The sequence below is a fragment of the Neolamprologus brichardi genome, chromosome 14 (assembly GCF_056152115.1).
Source record: "Neolamprologus brichardi isolate AB-2024 chromosome 14, ASM5615211v1, whole genome shotgun sequence".
NCBI lineage: Eukaryota > Metazoa > Chordata > Actinopteri > Cichliformes > Cichlidae > Neolamprologus > Neolamprologus brichardi.
The window spans coordinates 2,804,841-2,828,358 of NC_142117.1; the positions used below are offsets into that span (position 1 = coordinate 2,804,841).

At 41.8% G+C, this 23,518-nt stretch overlaps 1 protein-coding gene across 1 annotated transcript; it reads right to left on the minus strand.

The window, feature by feature from the left end:
- Positions 1-299: 299 nt before the first annotated feature.
- Positions 300-22,577, minus strand: xkr4 (XK related 4). Its single transcript, XM_087850629.1, has 4 exons — positions 21,476-22,577; positions 6,819-7,018; positions 1,567-1,921; positions 300-1,291 (listed from the first exon to the last, which is right to left on the minus strand). The coding sequence occupies exons 1-4, from the start codon at positions 22,168-22,170 to the stop codon at positions 688-690; spliced, it is 1,854 nt and encodes a 617-aa protein (XP_087706755.1). The 5' UTR covers positions 22,171-22,577; the 3' UTR covers positions 300-687.
- Between the last annotated feature and the right edge of the window lie 941 nt (positions 22,578-23,518).

A 23,518-nucleotide genomic window follows, 5' to 3' on the forward strand; every position in this document is an offset into this window, starting at 1 on the left:
GTAGGTCACTTTCTGGCCATCTTCCAGTGTTGATCACAGATGTCCAATAACACTGAAATATCAGTCAGCTCAAAGAAGAACCTTCTGGATTATGCAGGCACCCCTAAGTTGTTTCTAGAGGAATCTAAAGGATGTTCCCAATGACCCTTTTTGGCACTAAGAGAAAGAGAGTAATGACTGAGAGTACCCACCTGCTTGTGGCTGATATATTAGGACACCAACACATTTGGACAAGTTTGAGTTCAGGTCTCCTTTGTTTTATGGGAGTATCTGGTGACTTAAAAGCTGTCTGTATGTTTTATTATTTTACAGCTTAACACCCCTTAACGCACTCGCTTCTTGTTGTTCTAAGCAGAGTGTCATTTAGTATTTAGTCCATAGAAGACAGCATTTACCAGATAAGTGTTAGTAAAAATAATAGCAACAATCTGACCAGCAGCAATCCCACCAGTGACACTAACTGAACTTGTGCCGAGTTGGTCCTCCAGCCATTACCAACAGTCCCGACTGCTTCTCGACACTTCTGATACCCGGAAATAGAAAAAGAACGACAGCAATGGGAGATGAAGATATTGAAACTGATGCCAGTAACAAATTCTTATTGCCACAGTTCCTGTTGCTGTTTATGTGATCACAGGATACCACTCTGTTGCTGTGCCCCTGCAGGGTTTCCGAAAGCCGAGCGGACTATAGAGTGGTCTCATATTCCAACCGCTCCTGTACCAGAGCATCATCTTTGTACTGCAGCCGTGGAGGAGTCAAAGAGCAATCTATGGCCAAAATTGCTTTGCGAATGCTGCGGTCCAGAACATGACGCTCCCAGGCTGGATAGCGGTTCCTACAAAGGTCGATCTTGATGACGTTCTCCTCTAGGCGTGGAGCACGAGAAGATGGCGTGGATGGCACTGTGGATCGGACCTGAAACACTGGCATGCAGCCATCTCGCTCAGAATACTTGCCCGCGTCGTGTCGTTCTAGAGTTGTGGTAGCACCTCGGTTCGAACGCAGTGAATTGGTGGCACCTTCTGATGGCAGAGTGGAGAACTGAGCAGTAGGGTCCAGGTCAAGGCCTTGGCCACTTGGCGAGTGTCCGAAGCGTGGCCCGTTCGGGTGAAAAAAGGCATAGTACATGAGCATGAAAACAATGCCGGTGAGGAAACTGCTGAAAATGACGCAGAGTGCTGGCACTGCAAAGGCGTCAGTATTTTGAGGAAATCGGTAGAGATACCACAACGCACTGAGAGCAGTGTTCTCCATCAAGATTACCAGGTAATAGATAAAAAGCCGACACCTGCACAGAGACATGAGACATAATAACAACAAATAAATGCAAGTATTTGCAAGCAACTATCAGTAAAATAAGCTGAAGGTCTCACTGTTGTCAGTACTAAATGCTAAAGTTGAAACTAGCTCGAGAAACAGGAATGGCTGAATTTCTTTTGCATGGTAGTACGTTTCAACTACTGCACTTACTGCAACCAAGCGCTTATACATTTAAAAATGACAGAAGAGTTAAAGCATTGTTTAAAAATTGAACCACATCACACTGATGGAGAACGTCTTCACCTTGTCCGTCCTTCCTTGACGTTGAACCAGGAAAAGATGTAGATTATGCCCACCACCATGTCAAACACAATCTCTTCCCACTTGCTGATGCAGAAGTCTGTCTCACAGTGGACAATCCAAAAGGTCATGATGCACCAGTGCAGGACGATGAAGATGCCAAAGTAGAGTTGAAATACAGATGCAAACAGAGCAAAGGTGATAACTCGGGCTGCTATGGTGAAGAAGTGCCAACAGAACTGGATAATCACTGCCAGATAGCTGATGGGCTTTTTGTCATCCCGAGACTCTCGCAGGGCCTTCTGATAGGAGGCCAGGGCCCAGGCCATGGAGACGAGGGAGGCTGCAGCTGTCATTCCTAAAGAGACAGAGAGAAAACAACTGTTTTTACAGCCACATAACGGATGGATTACAGAAGCACCACATGATGGATCTGTCAGGCACAGGCCCCCCGCTGGAACGACACAATTCTACTACAACGGCAAAAGCAAGACACAAGTCACCAGAGCTCTTTGTGTTACTCGTGCACGAGGGAGAGAACTGTAACGGGCGCCGTTCCTTCTGCTCGAACCCCAGTCGCTCTCGTCAGCTCCCTCGTAGCACTGCTCTTTATAGAGACTGAAAATGTGACGTCATTTCTGGGGTAAAACCGCAAAGGATTGTAGGTACGAGTGGCAAGAGGTACTAGCGCACGCAGGCTTTCATATGAAAACAGTCACACAGCGATAAAAAGAAACACAGAATGGCAACAAGCTGTTGTATTATTAACTGCAACAGTCGCATGACAGCCACGGGAAGCCGACGGTAAAGAGATCAGTTTTTATCGGATTCCGTCGTGGAAGAGAAATTGTTCAAGTCGTGTTTCCGAAGTAACAAAGAGGCGACGGATGGTCTGGATTGCAGCCATTCAAAGACCAAATATAACGTCCCAGAACATCCAGCTCACATGTTGCTCCAAGCATTCCCACAAAGGTCAGTCTTCTGTTGTAATACGTAGTTTGTCACAACATAATTGTTGATGTAGGTTACAAATAAGTCTTACATTGATTTGAATTGAATTCGTTGCTTTGCTGCTTTGTTCACTGTGGCTTTGCGGGCTAATGTTTGTTGTGTTTTGTAGGAAAACCAGCCAACAAAATGCTGGAATGTGATTGGGCCCCTCTATCAACCTGGGTCAGACCGAGTTTAAAGCTGCTACCACAGCCAGATCTGATTGGTGAAGAGAGAGAGCGAGATCGAAACAGCCATGAAAAGTCCGCATATATGTGCCCAAGGGAAGCAATCAAGTGATGAATAACTGTTTTCCACTGTTGTTTTGATATGTTGCATTTTTTATTTGTTTTTCACTGAAGCAGCTAATAAAGCATACTGGAATACAATGTTGCCTCTTTCCTGTAAGATTCTCTAACAGAACGAAACAATGATGCCAGTTATAAATAAAGACAATAAATTGAATGAATTACGAAACACTCATTTTATTTCTATTAGATCTGAAAATGTTGTGTAACACTACAACCTGAAACAATAAACAGATGTGTTGGCCTGTAACAGCAGCTGTGAGATGGAATCGTCCAAATCACCAAAGTAAACTGGAGCTGGGCTTGTTGTAGGATCTGAAGTTACTAAACATGTTGTGAGTGTGTGCACTCACACTTAGGACCATATAATAATAAATATGTGCGTGATGAAAGTTGGGCAGCAAGTAGGGATTAAAACTGCAGAATTAATGATTAGCGGTGCTGGAAATACTAGTGCTTGATGCAGTGTTTTGATTTTGCAGCCACTCGTACCCACAATGCAATGCGCGAAAGTCATCTGTGGTCTGTCGATCTCTATTGTGGTTATATGAATATGCATAGGTTCATTAACATATGACGTCTTACAGAGGCATATATGAGAACAAAGAGTACCTTGTCTGTGTGTGTGTGTGTGTGTGTGTGTGTGTGTGTGTGTGTGCGCGTGTCAAGATGTGATCCTGTGAATGACTCCCCAAAGCTGGTCCCAGGAGTCCAGCGGTCCACCTAAACAAAAGGCACTTATACAGATACACAGCAGGTGTCCTCCTATACCATAAATCAGTAAGAGGAGGTACGACCTCTCTCATGACCTTAAGATGTGTGTGTATGCCAGAGCACTCTGGGAGGCTGTGAAGTAGTCAGACTCGAACGTCAAGGAAGGAGGTGGGAAGCAGACATTTCAGATTTCCAGAGGTGAGCAATTTATTTACAGTGAACTTAATTTAATGTAACTTAACAAAACTTCCCCCAAATCAACTCAATTAACAAACCTCAACAGACCATGGCCCTGGTAACTCAGCTCACCTCTGCTCTCTGCTGCATCTGGTAGCGACTGGCTTTAAATAGCCATCAATTTCCCTCCAATTGCCCAGCCAGTACCACTCACTCAACTGAGAGATCTAAAACTCTACACAGATGATCTAAAAACACAAAACCTCTACACACTTCTAACACGCACATTTGCACAACTAAATGGCAGTATTAACGAAAGGAAAAACATTCAAATCCCTTTAAACCTTAACAAACAAAAGGAAGCATCTCTATGGACAAAGAAACCCCTCCACTTGGTTTGACCTGCTGATGTCATGTGTGACATCATCAGGACTTTAAAATGAGGAAATGCCAGGCGGGCGTTTCCCCACACCTGACCCTTATGACGACTGAAAAGACAAACAAAGTAAGTATGAACTTAATCTGTAACATAATAAAATATAAAGAAACATAACTGAGTATTTGTCTTAATTTGCAGAATGTTTGATTTGCCGGCAACAGAACGCTTCCACAAACAAACCCGGGATAGTGAGTGAAGCTATGTTACTTGACAAATAGCAAATCATAGCAAACACATAGAAACAGAATAATGTGCACAATGTGCAAAAAAAGGTAAACACAAATGGGACAAACGGAGAGCAACTGCTCCTCCACTTTGTCACAGAGTCTTTGCAGACGGATCAGACCTCTATCATCACGCAATCGATTATAAAACTCTAAGCGTATATGAGTAAATATTTCTAACCATAAATGACGATCAACAATATAAACCTAACACCACATTTTACTGCCTTACTTTCAGTTAATGTATTTTGTTTTGCACTATGCATATTTTATATGCCATTAGGTTATTTATTGTGAAAATTCTCATGTAGGAACTATTGTACTGCATGTTGGTTCCACTGGTGCACTTGTTGAGATGCACGCCCATGTTGATGTGCACGCCCATGTTGATGTGCACGCCCATGGCCAGTTGAAGCAAGCGAAGCCAATTTAATTCAGAGAAAGTTGTTTCTTAAAAGTATCTGTAAAGTGCTCATTTCTGCCTCAAAGCATGGGTCAGCCAGCGAGGTATGTTTGTATGTTATATAGATCATTTTATGTCTTTATTTCACTCGTCTTACTATTTCATTGAATTTTATGTTATGTTTTAGTTCGACGGTGGCGTAGTTTGTGATCAAGGTGAAGCTGTAACAACCCCAAGACCTTACAACTAACATTAAAGCCAACTTCATGCCATCAGTAAAAGAACTCTTTATTGACTTTAAGAAGAGGTAGAAGTGATACCACACTTGGAAAGATGAATGCAGCAGGTACAGATACTGCTCCAGGGCATTCTTATTCCACCTTGAATCATTTCCATAATTAGAACCTTTGTTCTCATGATTTGGTGCTATCTATATATATATATATATATATATATATAAAATTGAACTGTAACACATCTTGTCATGTTCAGCAACATAACAAGATATTTTCACGTGAATATCCTAGAGTATCCAACGTCTTTGTCTAGAGAAACTCATTGGTTGTTTTTGCAGTAAGCGTTTCTCCTCCAGACTTTTCTAGTCATGGGGTAGATGCCGTAAATGTTTTTTTCTCGACCAATTAAAAGTTCTTTGATTGTTCTTTTTAGTTATTTTTTAGCCCAGTGACAGCACACACTTTTCTTTGGACTTCATATTTCCAGATTCAGTGCAAAGCTACTAAAAAAACCTCCTGATCTTTCATCTGCTTCACAGGTTATTGCATAATTAGGAAATGGACATTACATGACCATGACACTGCAGCAAGTCTTGCACATCCAGGATGATGAACAAACCCGGGTGAGAGAACTGGATGTTTAACCACAGCCATTTGACTGAAAAGGTTTGAAAGCTAATGGAATCAGAGGATTATTCATTTATATTATTGAGGATTAAAGTTCAGAGTGCAACAAATCAGAAATACTGGTAAAACTCACAAGCAGGTTCCCAGTCGGACTTGGCCGTAACACTTTGGATGTGCCTGTGAGGCATCCGTGCCTGATGTCTGAACCACCTCAGCTAGCTTTCTTTGATTTGGAGGACTCCACTTTAAGTCCCTTTGGAGAAGCTCATTTCTACCAAGACCAGTAAATCAACAGCGTTGGTCTCATGCTCAGCTCTCTCTAATCCACAACAGGCTGATACAGAATCTAGATCGCTGCTGATGCCATGTCAATGCATCTGTCAGTCTCCCACTCCACTCTCCCCACACTCATGAACAAGACCTAACTACTAAAACTCTCCATTCTTTTCTGACTGAGGATCAAGGCCTTTGACTTTAAAGTACTGATTCTAAGCCACCAACTTCACACCGCGTTGCAAACCGCCTCAGTGCAAGCTGAGGTCATGGCTAAATGAAGCCAACAAAATCAAGTAATCTGCAAAAACCACAGTTGTGATCTTGAGTCAACTGAACCACAAACCCTCTGCTCGCTGGCTGCACCTACAAATTCTGTCTATTCACAGAATTACAGACAGAATTCAAATTCACACGTGGCTTTGAAGAATTGTTTCCATCCATAAGATGGCATTTACACACAAACAAATAGCTCTACCAGCTTCAGCTACGATCATGGCGATCGTGGCTCAAGAGTTGGGAGTTTGCCTTGTAATCGGACGGTTCGAGCCCCGGCTCCGACAGTCTCGGTCGTTGTGTCCTTGGGCAAGACACTTCACCTGTTGCCTACTGGTGGTGGTCAGAGGGCCCGGTGGCGCCAGTGTCCGGCAGCCTCGCCTCTGTCAGTGCGCCCCAGAGTGGCTGTGGCTACAATGTAGCTGCCATCACCAGTGTGTAAATGTGTGTGTGAATGGGTGGATGACTGATTGTGTAAAGCACTTTGGGGTCCTTAGGGACTAGTAAAGTGCTATACAAATACAGGCCATATCATCAGTATGGTCACACAATTGTGCAGCATTGTTTGAATGTGTGTGGGGCTACTACCTTGCACAGCCTGGAGCTTGTGTGTCTGGATGATAATGCACAGCTGAAGCACCAGTTGTGGAGCGCTCTCCAGAAAGGTTGCCAGTAGATGCAGCATGCTCACATCTGCAAACTCGTAGACCATCCTCCAGTAGTAACGCCAGCGCTCTGTCTCAGCACCCTGACGACTCCGAACACCCAGGTAGATGGTATGGAAATACCTGAGGGAAAAAATACAGCGCTTGAACATCCACCATGCATGCTCAAACATTCAAGCACAGTACATCAACTCCATCCAAACTTTATCACTCACCTTCTCTTGGAAATACCAAATGGAAGGAAATTTGGACAAATGTCTATAATAATGTGCTATTAATTTCTAACAATAGAAACATCTGTAACACAAGGCTGGTGCCAACTGACATATGAAGACAGTTAAAGGTTACTTTTGATAATCTATTCTGGTCCTATAGCATAAAACTTCATGGCAAAAATATTACTGAGACGTCTCATCCAGATCATTCAATGATTTTGTGGGAATCCGAATCAGACAGGGTTTTAATGCCAAATGTTGAGCAGGTTTACACTTAAATAAACATAAAAATAAAAATTAAAAGTGCTAAGTAGATTAATATATACATGTGCGCAGGTGATGATCAGTGCAAAAATGTAACAGATGCAGAGAACACAGTATCGGGTCACGTGTTTGTGGTGTATTGTTCATGTGAGTAGGTCAAACAGACTGTGTCCAGGGTGAGAAGGGTCAGCTGTGATCCGAGCTGCACACCCCAGTGTCCTGGAGGTGTACAGGTCCTGCAGAGATGGGAGTCTGCAGCCAATCACCTTCTCAGCAGAGCGCACAAAACACTTTTCCACAGTGCTTTTGCTTTATCTTGTTGTACTAACAGTTTCTCCCAGTTTAGACTTTTCACTTGGCCTTTAATGTTTCCTGGATGCTCTGATGTGCATCACCTGTTTCTTCATGACACACACACACACACACACACACACACACACACACACACACACACAGTGTATATATTGTGCTTTTCTTCTCTGAGCACTAAAAATAATTTTACTACTATTGTTCAAACACCCAAGCACCTTCTGCTTTTATCCTTTAGCACCATGTTTTCATACAAATTGCCCCCAATGAAGCAGCTTGGGATTCGGTATCTTACACAAGAATACCTCAACACACAGACTCAAACAGCCAGGCACTGAATCGATAGACAACCCACGCTATTTAATTCAATATATTTATACAGCGCCAAATCACAACAACAGTCACCTCAGGGCGCTTTATATTGTAATTGTATTGACATACATACAGAGAAAACCCCAACAAGCACTTTGGCGACAGTGGGAAGGAAAAACTCCCTTTTAACAGGAAGAAACCTCCGACAGAGCCAGGCTCAGGGAGGGGCGGGGCCATCTGCTGTGATTGGGGGAGGAAGACAGGATAAAGACATGCTGCTCTGCCTCCCATTCTACTTTTAAATACTCTAGGAACAACAAGTAGGCCTGCAGTGTGAGAGCGAAGTGCTCTAATAGGGTGATATGGTACTACAAGGTCATTAAGATAAGATGGGGCCTGATTATTTAAGACCTTGTATGTGAGGAGCAGGATTTTGAATTCTGGATTTAACAGGAAGCCAAAACAGGAGAAATCTGCTCTCTCTTTCTAGTCCCTGTCAGTACTCTTGCTGCAGCATTTTGGATTAGCTGAAGGCTTTTCAGGGAGTTTTTAGGACTTCCTGATAATAATGAATTACAGTCGTCCAGCCTTTTTTTTAAAAAATAAAGCAACAAACTATTTCTCCAGGCTAAATGATGATCCTCTAAATTTGTGACACGCCATTTCCTCTCCAGCTTACGGATTATCTGCTTTAGGGTACGTGTTTGAGAAGTACAGTGGTTCCTCGCTATAATGTGGTTCACCTTTCGCGGCCTCGCTGTTTTGCAGATTTTTTTGGTTGTGCAATTTTGCATGTTTTTTTCTTTTTCTTTTTTTTTTTTACAGTGCATTGTGCTCTGCATCCTGATTGGCTGTAGGTAGACCATTGCCAATCATTCTCGTGCCGTGTCTCCTGTACAGTACAAAATGCATTCAGCTTGTCAAATTCACATAAATCTTCGATCGTTAGCAGTGTGACTCTGAAGTGCTGTATGTTTGTAAGTTTTCTCCACAACAAACACAACAACGTCGACGAAATGTCGTCACCTGCTGGTGCCTTTGGTTTCATTCTATAATACTGGACTTACTTTTCTACAAAGGTCTTTGAGAGCTTAAACAAGATAGAAAAGTGTGAAAGCATTCATGCCTGTCTGAGAAAAGTGTATAAAGTTTGTAGTGAGGGCTTTTACAGCCTTAAAACATCAGAAATAACTGTAAAAAATAAAGTTGGCTACTTTGCGGATTTCACCTATCGCGAAGTTTATGGCAGGATGTAACTCCATAAACAAGGGACCACTGTATACCACGGAGTCAAATACTTGGTTTCTTGATTAGAGACCTTAGTTTTCACTGGAGCTACAGTATCCAGAGTCGTACGTAGTGAGGAGGTGAAATTATTAACAAGATGATTGACCTCTGTTGGAGTAGCATTCAGATAGCTGCTCTGCTCTGTGTTGGTACAGGGCATTGACGATGATAACAGTCGGTGGATTATATTCTTAAACTTAGTTACAGCGCTTTCAGAAAGACATCTACTTTGATAAAGTCTACTCTCCACTGCTGTGTAATCAATTATTGTAAATGTAAATGTTATCAGGAAATGATCAGACAGGAGAGGGTTTTCAGGAAACACTGTTAAATGTTCAGTTTCTATGCCATATGTTAAAACAAGATCTAGAGTGTGATTAAAGTGGTGGGTGGGTTCTTTTACAGTTAGAGAGAAACCAATTGAGTCTAATAACAGATTAAATGCCATGTTGAGGCTGTCATTTTTAGCATCTACATGGATGTTAAAATCACCCACAATAATTATTTTATCTGAGCTCAGAACTAAATTAGATATAAAGTCTGAGAAATCAGACAGAAACTCTGTGTAAGGCCCAGGTGGACGATAGATGATAACAAGTAAGACTGGTTTCTGAGTTTCACAGTTGGGGTGGACAATGTTAAGCATCAGGCTTTCAAATGAATTAAGTCTGTCTGGGTCTTTGGTTGATTAATAGGCTGGTGTGAAAAATTGCTGCCACACCTCCCCCTCGGCCTGTGCTTCGAGATTTCTGGTAGTTAGAATGACTCGGGGGTGTTGATTCATTTAAACTAACATAATCATCCTGCTGCAACCAGGTTTCTGTAAGGCAGAGTAAATCGACTTGTTGATCAATTATTAAGTCATGTACTAACAGAGACTTGGAGCAGAGAGGCCTAATATTTAATAATCTGGTGTGGAAGACTGCTGAAGATTTGGTGCAGATGTGGATACTGTATTTGTATAGCGCTTTACTTAGTCCCTAAGGACCCCAAAGCACTTTACACTACATTCAGTCATCCACACACACATTCACACACTGGTGATGGCAGCTACACTGTAGCCATAGCTGCCCTGACTTAAATATAAACACTGATTGTATTTATAATTAAGTTGTTTTTTACTGACCGTTAGTTTGACCGGACACAGCCTCAGTCTCATGCTGATCAGTGCTGGTTGGGTCCCAACAACAGACTAGAAACAGACTGACCAGGGTAAATGAGATGTGTCATCTTTTATAGGTTATTAGTGTATATATGTTGATGATACCTGATACTCACCACAGGAGGGAGGAAAGTTTTTCTACAACACAAGAAACCTCTGACAACCTGAATCTACCCACGTGTTCACCAGGGAAAGAAAAGTACGGTCGCAGGACACCAAACATGTCAAACAGTAAATGTAGCCACAGATATGAAATTCTGAATTAGAATTTGATAAATTCTTGATATAAAGCATTATAACACATCCAATTTAACTTTACAAAAAAAAGAGTGAAAATCTATTGTGTTGGGTTGCAGCATGCACAGAAGCACGCACACTGCAACCTTTCCTGTCTTTACCTGAAGCAAACACTCTTTTGAAGAAATGCATCATTACATTATCATTTTATTCTCTCTCTGTCTGTGAATCATTCATTTCCATTGTCTCTTTCCCATTACCACTACCACCAACACACAGTCATTTAGCAGCATGCTAATGGACTGTGAAATTAAGTTGCAGTAAAGAATTTTAGAATTGAATCTGAGCTGATAGCATTTAAGCTGCAGTCTATTCATGGTCAGATGGACCAGACACATGGTGAAGCTGTGGCTCCAGAGGAGACTGAACGGTTGTGTACTAGTGACCTTCTCACTTCTTTGGTCCTAAATGATGAAGCTTTATCTAAAGTTCAGGATTGGGACCACACCCTAAACATGGTGTTCTCATTTCTGTGTTTTATACATTGCCACATTATGTGGCACTCACAGTCCATTTTCAACCAGACTTTTTAAAGTCTTATATTCTATCTGCTTTTCTTTAATCATCTTATCATGGACCTCCTTCTCTCAGCCTATCAATTATAAATATTTCCAGCCCAGATCCTGCAGATCCTCTCCAAACCATTCTATTGAGCTTTAGAAGGTTTCCACAGAGATGCTAAAGCTAACAAAATTACACTGCAGTTCATAACCTGCTCAGTAACCTCAGCTAGCAAATCTTTCTCTCTGCTCCAGTCAAAACCTCTGGTTCATTTTTCCTTCTTTGCCACACATTTAAATTCATATTTCCAGGAACAGTGGTTCAAGTCTGTTAATCTGCAGTCAAGAAATCACCAGAATGATTTTACTGAGTTCACAGAGATGCCCTGGGGTGATCACTCTTGGCTTCTCAAAGGTTCCTGTTTGCAATCCAAGACCAGAAGAATCAGAGCAACCTTCTGTGTGGTCCAGGCCACGATCCGCTATGTTACCACCTATGAATAGCAAGGTGTAGCTGGGAATTATATCAGTCAATTAGGGCCTTCAACTTCCATAAATTCTGCTACATAAATGGCACCAATTAGCTAACTGTGCAACAGTCTTTTGCCATCCCTTTCCTCTTTCCCCCTAATAATCAGTGCAGTTATTTACATCATTTTTGACACCATGTATATGGCACCAGATTGTCAGATATATCTTTCCCAAGTTTGTTTTAAAGCTTTTATCTGTTCTCATTTCCGTCTTGTCAGATCTCTTTCATCTATGCTACTTCTATGTTCTCCAATTTTGTTTTCTAGACAGCGTCATGTTCTACAACAGTCTTCTCAAACCTTTTTCAGCCTCTAATTCTGCTACAGAGATGTCAACTTACTCATTTCTTTTATTTTATAGCCTGTCATCTGAGACTGGTTTGCCAGTTTCCTTTATCTCCATTGTCTCCGCTCCTGTTTCAGTCTATTGTCTATTCTTTCTCTGTTTCAGGGGTGGCTGTAGCTGTAGGTCAGGAGGTGGAGCAGGTCATCTGCTGATCGGAAGGTTCAATTCCTGACTCCCCCATCTGCATGCCAAATATCCTTGGGCAAGATACTAACCCCCACTTGCTCTCTGATGCATCCAATGCAATACCTATGAGTGTATGTTAACAAGCACTGACGTAGGTATGTATCTATGTATCTCTCCATACAGACAGAAGAATACTGTCTGCTTCATTTATAAGTTTTAAAAAGATTTGCAAATCATTTATTAAAAACTTATTTCAATAAATGATTTGTTATTTACTAAAACCATCTGGTTGCAGTAACAGATTGCAGTCTGAGTCAGCCTGAGATGATGAGCGCAGCTTGCCTGGTCCACAGGTCTTTGCTTTAGGACTCAGCTGGTTGCCAACTGCTTCCATTCTGGTTGAGTTCAATCCAATTCAATTTTGCTTACCAAACACATGCATGTTAGGTCAGCTGGTCATTCTACAACTGGCCATGAATGTAAGCTTAGATGTTTTGAATGTGTAGTATTAAGAATGTGTAGTAAGACTAGAAAGATGCTGTACTACATTACATCCCTTTATTGTGATTCCAGTTGATTTCTCAGTTTCCAAAAATAAGATGTGCCCATGTGGCACCTCATAGTCCACCTTGAGTGCCAAGACCTGAGTCTGAGTTTTAACAGATACAGGAACACAACAGGATCATGATCTGTAGAGGAAATACTGAGCGAGGTTTTATATGTTGCCTCTACACAACCACCACAGATGTGACTTAAGTGTAAATTTCAGGGGTTTAATAAAATGACTGCATTGGCAGTTATGACAGCCAATTTCATAGTTTTTTCCTTTTCAAACGTGATCCGACTTCACCTGGCTGCAACACTGATGTTGTTGCTCACTGACAAATCAGGCTGATTAAAACTTTCCTTTTTGCTAAAGCATATAGTTAGGGCTGGACCAGGTGACCCTGAATCCTCCCTTAGTTATGCAGCAATAGACGTAGGCTGACGGGGATTCCCATGATGCATTGAGTTTTTCCTTTCCAGTCACCTTTCTCACTCACTATGTGTTAACAGACCTCTCTGTATTGAATCATATCTGTTATTAATCTCTGTCTCTCTTCCACAGCATGTCTTTATCCTGTCTTCCTTCTCTCACCCCAACCAATCACAGCAGATGGCCCCGCCCCTCCCTGAGCCTGGTTCTGCTGGAGGTTTCTTCCTGTTAAAAGGGAGTTTTTCCTTCCCACTATCACCAAAGTGCTGCTCATAGGGGGTCATATGATTGTTGGGTTTTTCTCTGTATCTATGAAGCGCCTTGAGGCGACTTTTGTTGTGATTTGGCGCTATATAAATAAAATTGAATTGTATTGAATTGAATAAGAGATCTGGAGCTGATTCCAAATGCTGAACACAACCAAGGTGTCCATCACGTTCATCATAGTGAAAAGGTACCAAATTCCAAATATACCAACTATGAAGTCTAGAAAAATGTTGACGCAAATGAATGAGAAACCCAACTAAATCAATCAGAGAGACAGAATAAACTTTATTCGAAGCCAAACAATCAATCAGTGATCATACTCATAAAAAGCAGGACTGCACTGGTCAACTCAACAACAAAAGGTAGGAACAGTGCAGGAATTTCTCGCTTGTTAAGAGAAATGCCTTGCTAACACTGAGCCAGTTAAGAATACTCTTAAACAGGCAGGTGTATGAGTCTATAACTAAGATGTAAAGACAGTGCAAATCCACAATGACACAAAAAGTGACTAAATCAAACATTGAAACACTTGATGTCACATTGTTTGATGGGTAACTCGCAGCCCATCACAGGACGTCTCTGCCTATTGGCCCTTACAAAGGTGCAACGTTTCGAACCACCAGCCACGATGCAGTGAATGTGTCCACTATTTTGTATTTGTATCGTAGGAGAAAAAGCAAATGTTCTCTGCAGTTATGCATGTTTCTGTCCACAGGGGGCACCATCACTAAAAACATGTTTCTTTATCTAAATTGTTGCATAACAGGGTGAAGAAGGTGTAACATTAAATTGATTTAAATCATTCTGTATTTGCAATAGTATCCATTTGAAAATGTATGTCAATGTGCAAAGATTTAGTTTCAAATGAGTTTTAAAAGGTTGCTATATCCGGTGTCGGGAATATTTTTGGCAATCACTGCATGAATAAACATGTATTTATTTATGCCCTCAGAAAGTAAACAAATCAACAAATAACACAAGAACAACCCTAACAGCTATTTCAACCCCTGGAGTCATATAGTTGTAATAGAGAAGTGTCAGCCTGCAGTATAACAAAAATATGTACATCTGGTGTTATGTACTTTATGTAGTTTATGGATAAACTGCTGTCAAAGATTTCATATAACTGCGATCTTATTTCCATGAAAACATAGAACTGGGTCTATCAACCAGCAGTTTATTTTACAGCCTGCTTCACTGTCCGTGTGCAAACTGTAGCTTTGCTGTTACAGTCGACTGCTCTCTGTAACCAGGAAGGCGTCTTTGGGATGTTTAGAGTTTCTTCCAAGTTGTATCTTTCATTGTTTGTACATGCTCCCTTTATTTAGATAAGTTGGTATCAGGTCAGTTTGTTTTTCAAAGTGCTCTTGAATTAAACAAAGAAATTATCTTCACTGCTGCGTATTTAACTTTACAATAACAGATTACACAGCAGTGGGGAACACATCACTGTGGCTGATGTCTTTCTAAAAGTCCTTTCCTCCACTGTTGTCTTCTTGATGCCACAGTGCAGAGCAGCCACCTAAACTCTCCTCCCACTGAGGATGATTATCTTGTTAATAGTCTTAGATCCTCGCTGCATGGAAGTCTGGATACTGTGGCTCATCTCACTAATGTAGAAAATCTTTTAGCCTAGAAAAACTGTTGCATTATAAAAAGGCCTTCTGTAAAGCCAGAACATCCAACTGTTCATCACTGATTGAAGAAAATAAGAACAACCCAGGTTGTAGCCAGACTGACACTCAGAGCTCTGAGCCAACCATCCCTTTAACCCAAACTAGTAATGACTTCATAAAATTCTTCAGAAGTAAAATTTCAAACACTAGAGACTAAGACTCATTCTTTTAATATCCGTTTTAAAAAACCTGACCTGTCTGACAGTTTTGCCAAGAAGATCTACTCCAGAAGAGCAGATGGAGTGCCCACAGCCAAAAGGCAGGAGGCAGCAGACTCCAGCCGAAGTCGGCCTCCCAGCACGAGCTGAGAACAGGGCCACAGGACCCTAGGTGCCCAAGAACTGCCTGACACCTGGCGGGAGCCCCACCATGCAACAAAGAGGTCAAACCACTTCAGACCACAGGCCTGAGGGCCAGCAACAATGCCAAAGCGCCCAGCCTGGTGCCGTGGAGCCAGCAAGTACCCACATCCAACAACCAGTGGAGATGGAAACCTCCCCACACTCAAGAAGAGTGTCCCACAGGGACCAAGGCCTAGTGAGCCACACACACAACGAAAGGATTGTTGATTTATGTACCTGTGCAAATGTCTGTGTTTCAGGTGCTGTATGTTTGCTTTCCTTACAGGTGTCGTAGTTGAAGAGACGTTGTGCATTTCTACTTCTACTCTATCCTTTCACTGCCTTCCTGCCTTAGACATGGTCACACTGCATATTACGTATAATAACTGAAATAACACAGAAATGACAAAATAACCAGATAAGCCCTGAACAAGAGGAGCCTGTAGAGAATCTAAAGAGCTGTTCTTGGCACAACAGTGGATCCAGATCATTCCACCTCCAATCAAAGGACTTCCTCGTTACACAGACTACACAAACAACCATCACTACTCTGTAAGAGTGAATTTACGTGCAATCACCTACACTGTAAATATATAATATTTTTTATATGTATACATTTGATATTGAAGCTGTTCAGATGTATAAGCTGCCACAGAACTGTGCACCGAACCCCCGTTTTTTCCACAGTTGCTCTGAATTTCATTGTACATGTGTAGTGACAATAAAAAGCATTCAGATCTATAATTCTGATTGCAAAAGCTGTCACATAGCACAGGATCAAAAAGCAAACAAACAAACAAACAGAAACAGTGTGACACTTTTAGTCATTCTGAAGGTATTAAAGCATATTTGTGACCACAAGCTTTGATCTGCAGATATTTCTAAGTTCAGCTGATTAAATCTTTCCTGTATAAAAGATAAAAGAAACCTGTTGTTGCCGTTTCCATATTTTAAAATGTGTTCCTGATAAAGTTGAATAACGTGTTCTAGATTTCTTTTATCCACTCCTCGTGCCATGACAGAATGTTTTTTGACTCATTTCACTCATAAATATTTGGATTGTTCCACATGGGTGTTAGTTTACATGAGATAACTGCAGACAGAACAGAGAGGGTTTATGTTAAGCCATAAATCAATTATGATGCTTGATTCTGTTCTTGTTCTAGGCCCAGCCAGGGGGATGTATGAGCAGCCTGATTTAATCTTTCTGAAACATACAATAATCTACAAAGCAATGATAAAAACCTGGCAGTTCTAGACCACCACTGAGTTTAGACTTTTCAAACTTATTTGTGATGGTTTATTTTTCCATAAACATTTTCGGATGTTTGAGTCTGGTAACTTAAACCAAGCAGTGGAGGGTTTGTACGGGATCAATGAGAGACGGTATTTTATTTTCATTTTAATTGTGGTAACTTTTCATATGCTTCAATTGTAAATATGATGAACCTGTTTCTGTGAATGGGATACGTATTACAAGCCTTTAAGGTGGCAGTAATTTACTTAAAAAGTGAACTTCTAGCACTGAAAACTATGTAAAGGTCTGTAAGCACTGAGGTCTAGGTCCTGCTAGACCTCAGTGCAGCATTCAAAACTGCAGATAAAAGCATGCCAGAGATTTTAAATGTGCTGCAATGGTCTGAATTTCATCTAAATGGACTGATTCTTGTACAGCGCTTTTCTACTTCATCTGAGCATCAAAGCGCTTTACACAACCAGCCCCCTTCAGTTTTTTCTTTGCCCTGTAAGTTCTTTCAGGCATATTTGTTATGCAGACTAGAGATGGACCGATCCGATATTACGTATCGGTATCGGTCCGATACTGACGTAAATTACTGGATCAGATATCGGAGAGAAATAAAAAATGTAATCCGATCCATTAAATATAAAAAAAGCACCTCACAAAACTTGCGACACGGCGTAACTCAGCTCATAACCGTAGCGCGTCGGAGCAGTGTGGTCACGTGATAGAGCGGCTGTGTGTATTTGTAGCGTTGCTACCAAACCAGCATTTCATCTCCGAGGAAGTTTTCCCAGAGAGAAGTAAAGCAAGTGTGTAAGTTCATCTCTGAATGTTTGTAAAGCATTCCAGCGTTAAGCTTAACAACAGATATATGGAGCGACTGCCTCTCTCTCTCTCTCTCTCTCCTGCTGCTACTTCAATCATAAACTGATCAATGATCAGCTGATCGTCTCTCTTCTTTGTTTTTGTCTCACTTTGCACCAGAAAGAGGAAACCAGCGGCTGAACAACAGCAGCACGTTTAAGCTTGATCAGCTGTTGTTAGAATTTATTTAATATTATTTCTACACCAGGATCTTTTTCTACAGCTGACGTAACTGTGCAGGGGCGGATCTAGCAAAGTTTAGCCAGGGGGGCCGATAGGGCATGAACAGGGAAAAGGGGGCACAAAGACATACTTTTCTTTCTTGTTCTCATTTAAAATGTCGAGCTTTTAATAAATAATTATCTGACTCTTACACACAAAGTTTTAATCTGATGTAAAATATATAGAAGTCCATTACTGTATATAGTAACTGTTAAGTCTAATATACCCTAGTAAGCTATACTACTTTTTCCTTTGGGAACCATCTGTGCAGTCTGCAGTTCTGTTGAAGAAAGATGTTGAATCTATTTAATTATTCTTGAAAAATAATTGATTTCTGTGCATTTTTTTCCACACTGCATCAAATTAAAGTTGATTAGGTCGATTAAGCATCATGAGGTGAGGTGGTGGTGGTGGGGGGGGGTTCCCTATTTTTTTTTTTTGCTGGGAGTTTGCAACCCTGTTAGTTAGGTTGCTTAATATTTCTGCTAAGTACTCTTTAAAATACCAGAATAGGGAGGATGGAGCAGGTTTAACTTTATTAGATTGATCAGTTTTGCTGAACTATGAAATATTTTGGGCGCAGTGTATTTTTTACATACAGGTTTAACAGAATAGCTTTAGTGTTGTTGTTTATTTAAACTTGTGATATCGGTATCGGACATAAAAAAGTGGTATCGTGCCATCTCTAATGCAGACTGGATGAGATGGGGAATCATTAGTAGGTGACCTGCTCGACCACCTGAGCTGCGGCTGGTTGTAGCTCAGGTGGTCGAGCTTTAAACTCTACATAATACATTCAAATCTGTTCACGTAAACAGGGAGTCCTCTTCACACAGACAGGTTTATTATGGCATTCCACAGAGTTCTATGCTACAATATATATGCTTCCCTTTCACAGTGTTATTAAAAGGCATAGCATAGCATTTAATCTTATCTATCCATGAAGTCAGATATGTCATGGTCCTGGGTGTTTCACAGGACAACACAATTAGTTAAACTTGGATGACCTCTGATTTCCTGCTTCTAAATTTAGATAAAACTCAGGTTATTGTACTCGGTGTCTAACTAGACACTCTGTCATTCAATGCACACGTTAAACAAATATGCAGGACTGCTTTCTGGCATTTGTTCAAGCTCACTAAAATCAGAAACGTGTCCTCTCACAGTGAAGCTGAAAAATTAATTTACGCATTTATTACTTCTAGGCTAGACTATTGTAATTCATTATTAAATAAAAACTCCCCGAAAGCCTTCGACTGATTCAAAATGCTGCAGTAAGAACCAACAGGGACTATAAAGACAGAGCATATATCTCTTATATTGGCTTCCTGTTAAATCCAGAATTATCTCTGCATTTAAAGCTCTTGAAGAATCAGGCTCTATCTTACCTTAAGGACCTCTGTGTGTGCACTATTTATAAAGTTATTGGATGGTGAATAACACCTTAGGTCCTCCCATCTAAAGTTACCATTGTGTTTATAATGACAGGCTAATATACTCTCTACATAAGGATTCATGTAAGTCACAGTAATTCTTTCTGAATTTGTTCTTTTCAAACAGACGTTGAAAATGATAAAGTCCCACAAACTGTTTGTATATCAAACAACACAAAGTCCAAACCCTGTGTGAGATTTGGCCTTACAGCCCTGTGTCTGTCCTGCACATTAAACGTTGTAATGCTAATCGTCTTTATGGGTCTGGCACAGAAACGGCCGCCTTCAAACAAACCGGACTGCATGATTTTTTTCAAATAAAAGATTCACACATTTTCAAAAGGAACTTTATGTTCATTTTAACCTGAAAGTTTGGGTCAAGGATTGCAAAAAACAAAACAAAAAAAGAGAACTGATATCCAAAAGTGTGTCCAAAATATAACCTTTCCTTTGTGGTTACTTTTCCAATACAAAACAGATGCATTAGCCTAGCTGTGCATCAAAGATCTGTAAGTAAGGGCTCAGCCCTGCACAAACACAGAGAGAGCAATCTCACCATGGAACAGGGCCTTTTCTGACAAGGCCAGTATAATAGTTCACGATTTTAAAGAAAGAATTCTTTCTTCCTTTGTCGTTGTAGATATTTGTTATTTAGATTACTTAGAATCCACTGTGAATAAACAAACACCAAACAACCTCAACAAATGATTTGTCCAGATTTTAAGGTGTTCCTCTGACTGGTGTCAGGAAGAAGGCAAAGAGCCTCACAAACTGACAAACATTCAATTCAATTCAATGTTATTTATACAGCAGCAAATCACAACAACAGTCGCCTCAAGGCGCTTTCTATTGTAAGGTCGACCCTACAATAATACTGATTCAATGCAGAGAGGTCTGTTAACACATAGTGAGTGAGAAAGGTGACTGGAAAGGAAAAACTCAATGCATCATGGGAATCCCCCAGCAGCCTACATCTATTGCAGCATAGTTATGCTGCAAACTATATACTTACACATATCCTTCAATCTGAGCTGAAAATGCATAAACCAATTCACAAGTTGCACATTTTGTAAATCTGCATCGTTTGAATCTCTCTGCTTTTCCAGAGGAATAAAGGAGGGAAAAATGTTAACGGGAATAAAGTTGGTCAGAGGTGATTAAAGTGCCAAAACACCTTCTTCCTTCAGGTCTACAGGTGCAAACCTTAAAACGTGTACAACAGATTCAGTTTAGTTCAAACTGTGAACGTATATTACAGCGGTCTTTTCTTCCAGCCTTTTGCCTTTAGTAGATAGTGTAGTCGTGGAGAGTGGACGATGAAATGGGAGAAAGACACACAGCAAAGACTTGAGCTTGGACTCAAACCTGCTGACCCTGTGAGCTGACCTACGCTTTTAACACGTGTCCCACATCTTTACAGGATTACCTGCAAAAGATGGTTTTATGCAGTTGTAAGAATGTTAATTTGTTCAAGGTATCATTTACTCTTATTTGGATTTAGCTGTTCTTAGCTTCTGATTTCCAATCTGCTTCTGCAGCAGTCGTACTTCTACTACATTTCAAAATCTTCCTTCCATGCGTGTATCTTATTGGTGTGAACTCTCTCATGGACAGGAACAGTTGATCGCAGACTTTCTTTGCAATCAAAGTTTTTCTTATTTCTGTTTTATTTGCTTTTTTATTTAGTTAGTATTAATTATTTCTTGTTTAAAATATGTAAAATGTTGCCAGCATCAACAGTCTGTTTCCCTTCTCTGTGCTCCAGTTTTCTCTTCTATAGCTGATTGTTGTATATGGAAACCCCTCCCTCCCTGTCCTGGTTTTGCGGGAGGTTTCTTCCTATAAAAGGAGAGTTCTTCCTACCTACCGTTGCCAAAAGCTTGCTCATAGGGACTTGTGTGATTGATGGTGCTTTCTCGCTAATATTGTGGCGTCTGGTCGTTATATATCTATATTTGTTTTAAAGGACAACAGAAAGGAGCCCCAACATTTTATGTTGTACCACAAAGGCACCACTACCTTTGTGACTGGGAGGCCTGGGCTAGTTTCCTGTGTTTTTAACACAGGGTGGGAGGTAAACACAGGAACATGTGTGTGTGTGGAGGGAATAACCTAAAGATGGCAGCTGTTCCTAAAAGCAGCCCTCTGCTCTGTCATTTAAATATTTTAAACACATACATTTGCACGCCAGCCCAAGGCCTCCGTCCTACCTCCATATCTGGCCCAGCTGCATGATGTGAATGACGGACTGGCCGAACCAAACACAGAAGGAGTAGTAGGCCGAGCGTTTCCTATTCCTGTTCCCCAGCGCGGTGCTCGCCGTGCTGTTAGTGGTGGTGTTCTTGCTGGCGGTCGACGCCTGCCTCTGCGGCGTGGCCGGGTGGTGTTGAGCAGTAACATCACCGTGCGAGGCCGAGCCGCTGAGCAATTTATTCCCATCCACGAGGGAGCAGTCGGTGACAGAATCGGCACCGTCCTCGGTGCTGAAGTCGTGGACGAACCATCTGAAGCTAAAGAGCTGGACCGAGAAGGAGCCCAACACAACGAAAAAGAGCGTCGGGCCGAACCACCAGTAGTCGTGGCGGAGGTAGTAGTCGACCGACAGCCACACATCGGTGCCCACATCGGCCAGATAAACGGCCACGGCGGCTACGATCCACAAGCAGTCCCACACCGTATATTTCTGCTGCCCTTTCCCCAGACGAAGGCACGCCGAGTTTGAGCCTCCCGCACCGCAGCACCGCGACTCCCCGTTGGCAAAATCCCCGTCCCCGGTGCCCGCAGAGTCCAGCTGGCCGCCCGGGTGGAGTCCCTGCACCGAGCCAGAGTGCTCCGAGTTCTGCAGAGGGGTGAAGGCCACGTCGCTCTTCTTCATCTTCAGGACCCCGTCCGATTTAGCAGCCATTATCAGTATCTTGATTTATTAGCTAGTCTATTTCCCCCCGTTGCTCCCCGCCTTTTCTCCTCTGCTCCTGCCGTCGACACCCTTGTGCGTGTGTCTCCTACTCCGCCTCCTCCTTTCTGGGCAGGACTAGCTCGTCCACACGGTCGTCTGGTCATAATACAGAATGAAGACAAACGTGAAGAGAAGAAGCGCCGCGCTTGGTCCAGTATTTTCGTCCATGTCAGATGTGGACCGGCCCTATGCTTCGAGGATCATTCGCTCACATACGGCGCACACGAGGACGTTTCCGCTTTGTGTCCTTCTGAACGGCTTCCGTTTCCAGCGCTGGTAACTCACTGGAGCTGAGGCTGATGTTTGGGATGGAGATGGGAGCTGGAGCTAAGCGACAGGAGGACGGCTGCAGCCATCTGCTTGGCACCGACTAAAAACTATGACATCATCTCCCCCAACCCCCTCGACTCTCCCTCTCTTTGCTGTTTTCCGTCTCTCGGCAGTTTCCTTATCATTTGAGCGCAGTTACAACACAAAGACTCTCCTAAATCAGCCATGAAGAGCAAACATGTTCCTCTCAGTGTAACTAAAAGTATGCAGCTGATAGAAACCAGGATAGAAACATCCGGAGGCCTGAACACGTTTTCAGCACCATGGACAGATCCAGCTGTTAACTCAGCAGCATCTGCAGTACGTTGCGGTCCATGCTCACGGGATTCCCAACGTGGGAGGTTTGCCTCCCACTCAAACCGTCCACATACTGTGGCAACAAAGTTGGAAGAACACTATTTTAAAGCTGCTTAAAAAAATGTAGCATTAAACAAAACCAACTGACAAGGACAGAAACATGGACAGGGCAAAGCCAATGTTTACTTTACATGGAGAGTTCTCACTGACCTAGTAAGCAGAAAGCACTGTAAGGGCAACATTTCATCTTTTAATCTCTTGCTCCTTACCAGTTGTTAAAAAGGTAGCCTAAAATAAAAATAATGCATATAAGGAAGACTTAAAGTACACATTGACTAATGAGCCAGGGTCACATAAAAGACACTTGATTTTGACAACATTCAAAGTCTGGTGTGGTAATTCTCATAAAACACCATAATTAAGAATACAATAAATATGCGTCAGTGCTCAATCTAAAAAGAAACATCCCATGGTCACTGAGTGGAGGTGCTTGTGTGTCATGGAGTCACTGCTGAGTGATATTTTACAATGAAACATCAGACAGAACACACTGAAATACACTGGAGCAGGGGTAGGCAACTCTGGGCCTCGAGTGCTGGTGTCCTGCAGGTTTTAGATCGCACCCTGGGTCAACACACCTGAATCACATGATTAGTTCATTAGCAGGCCT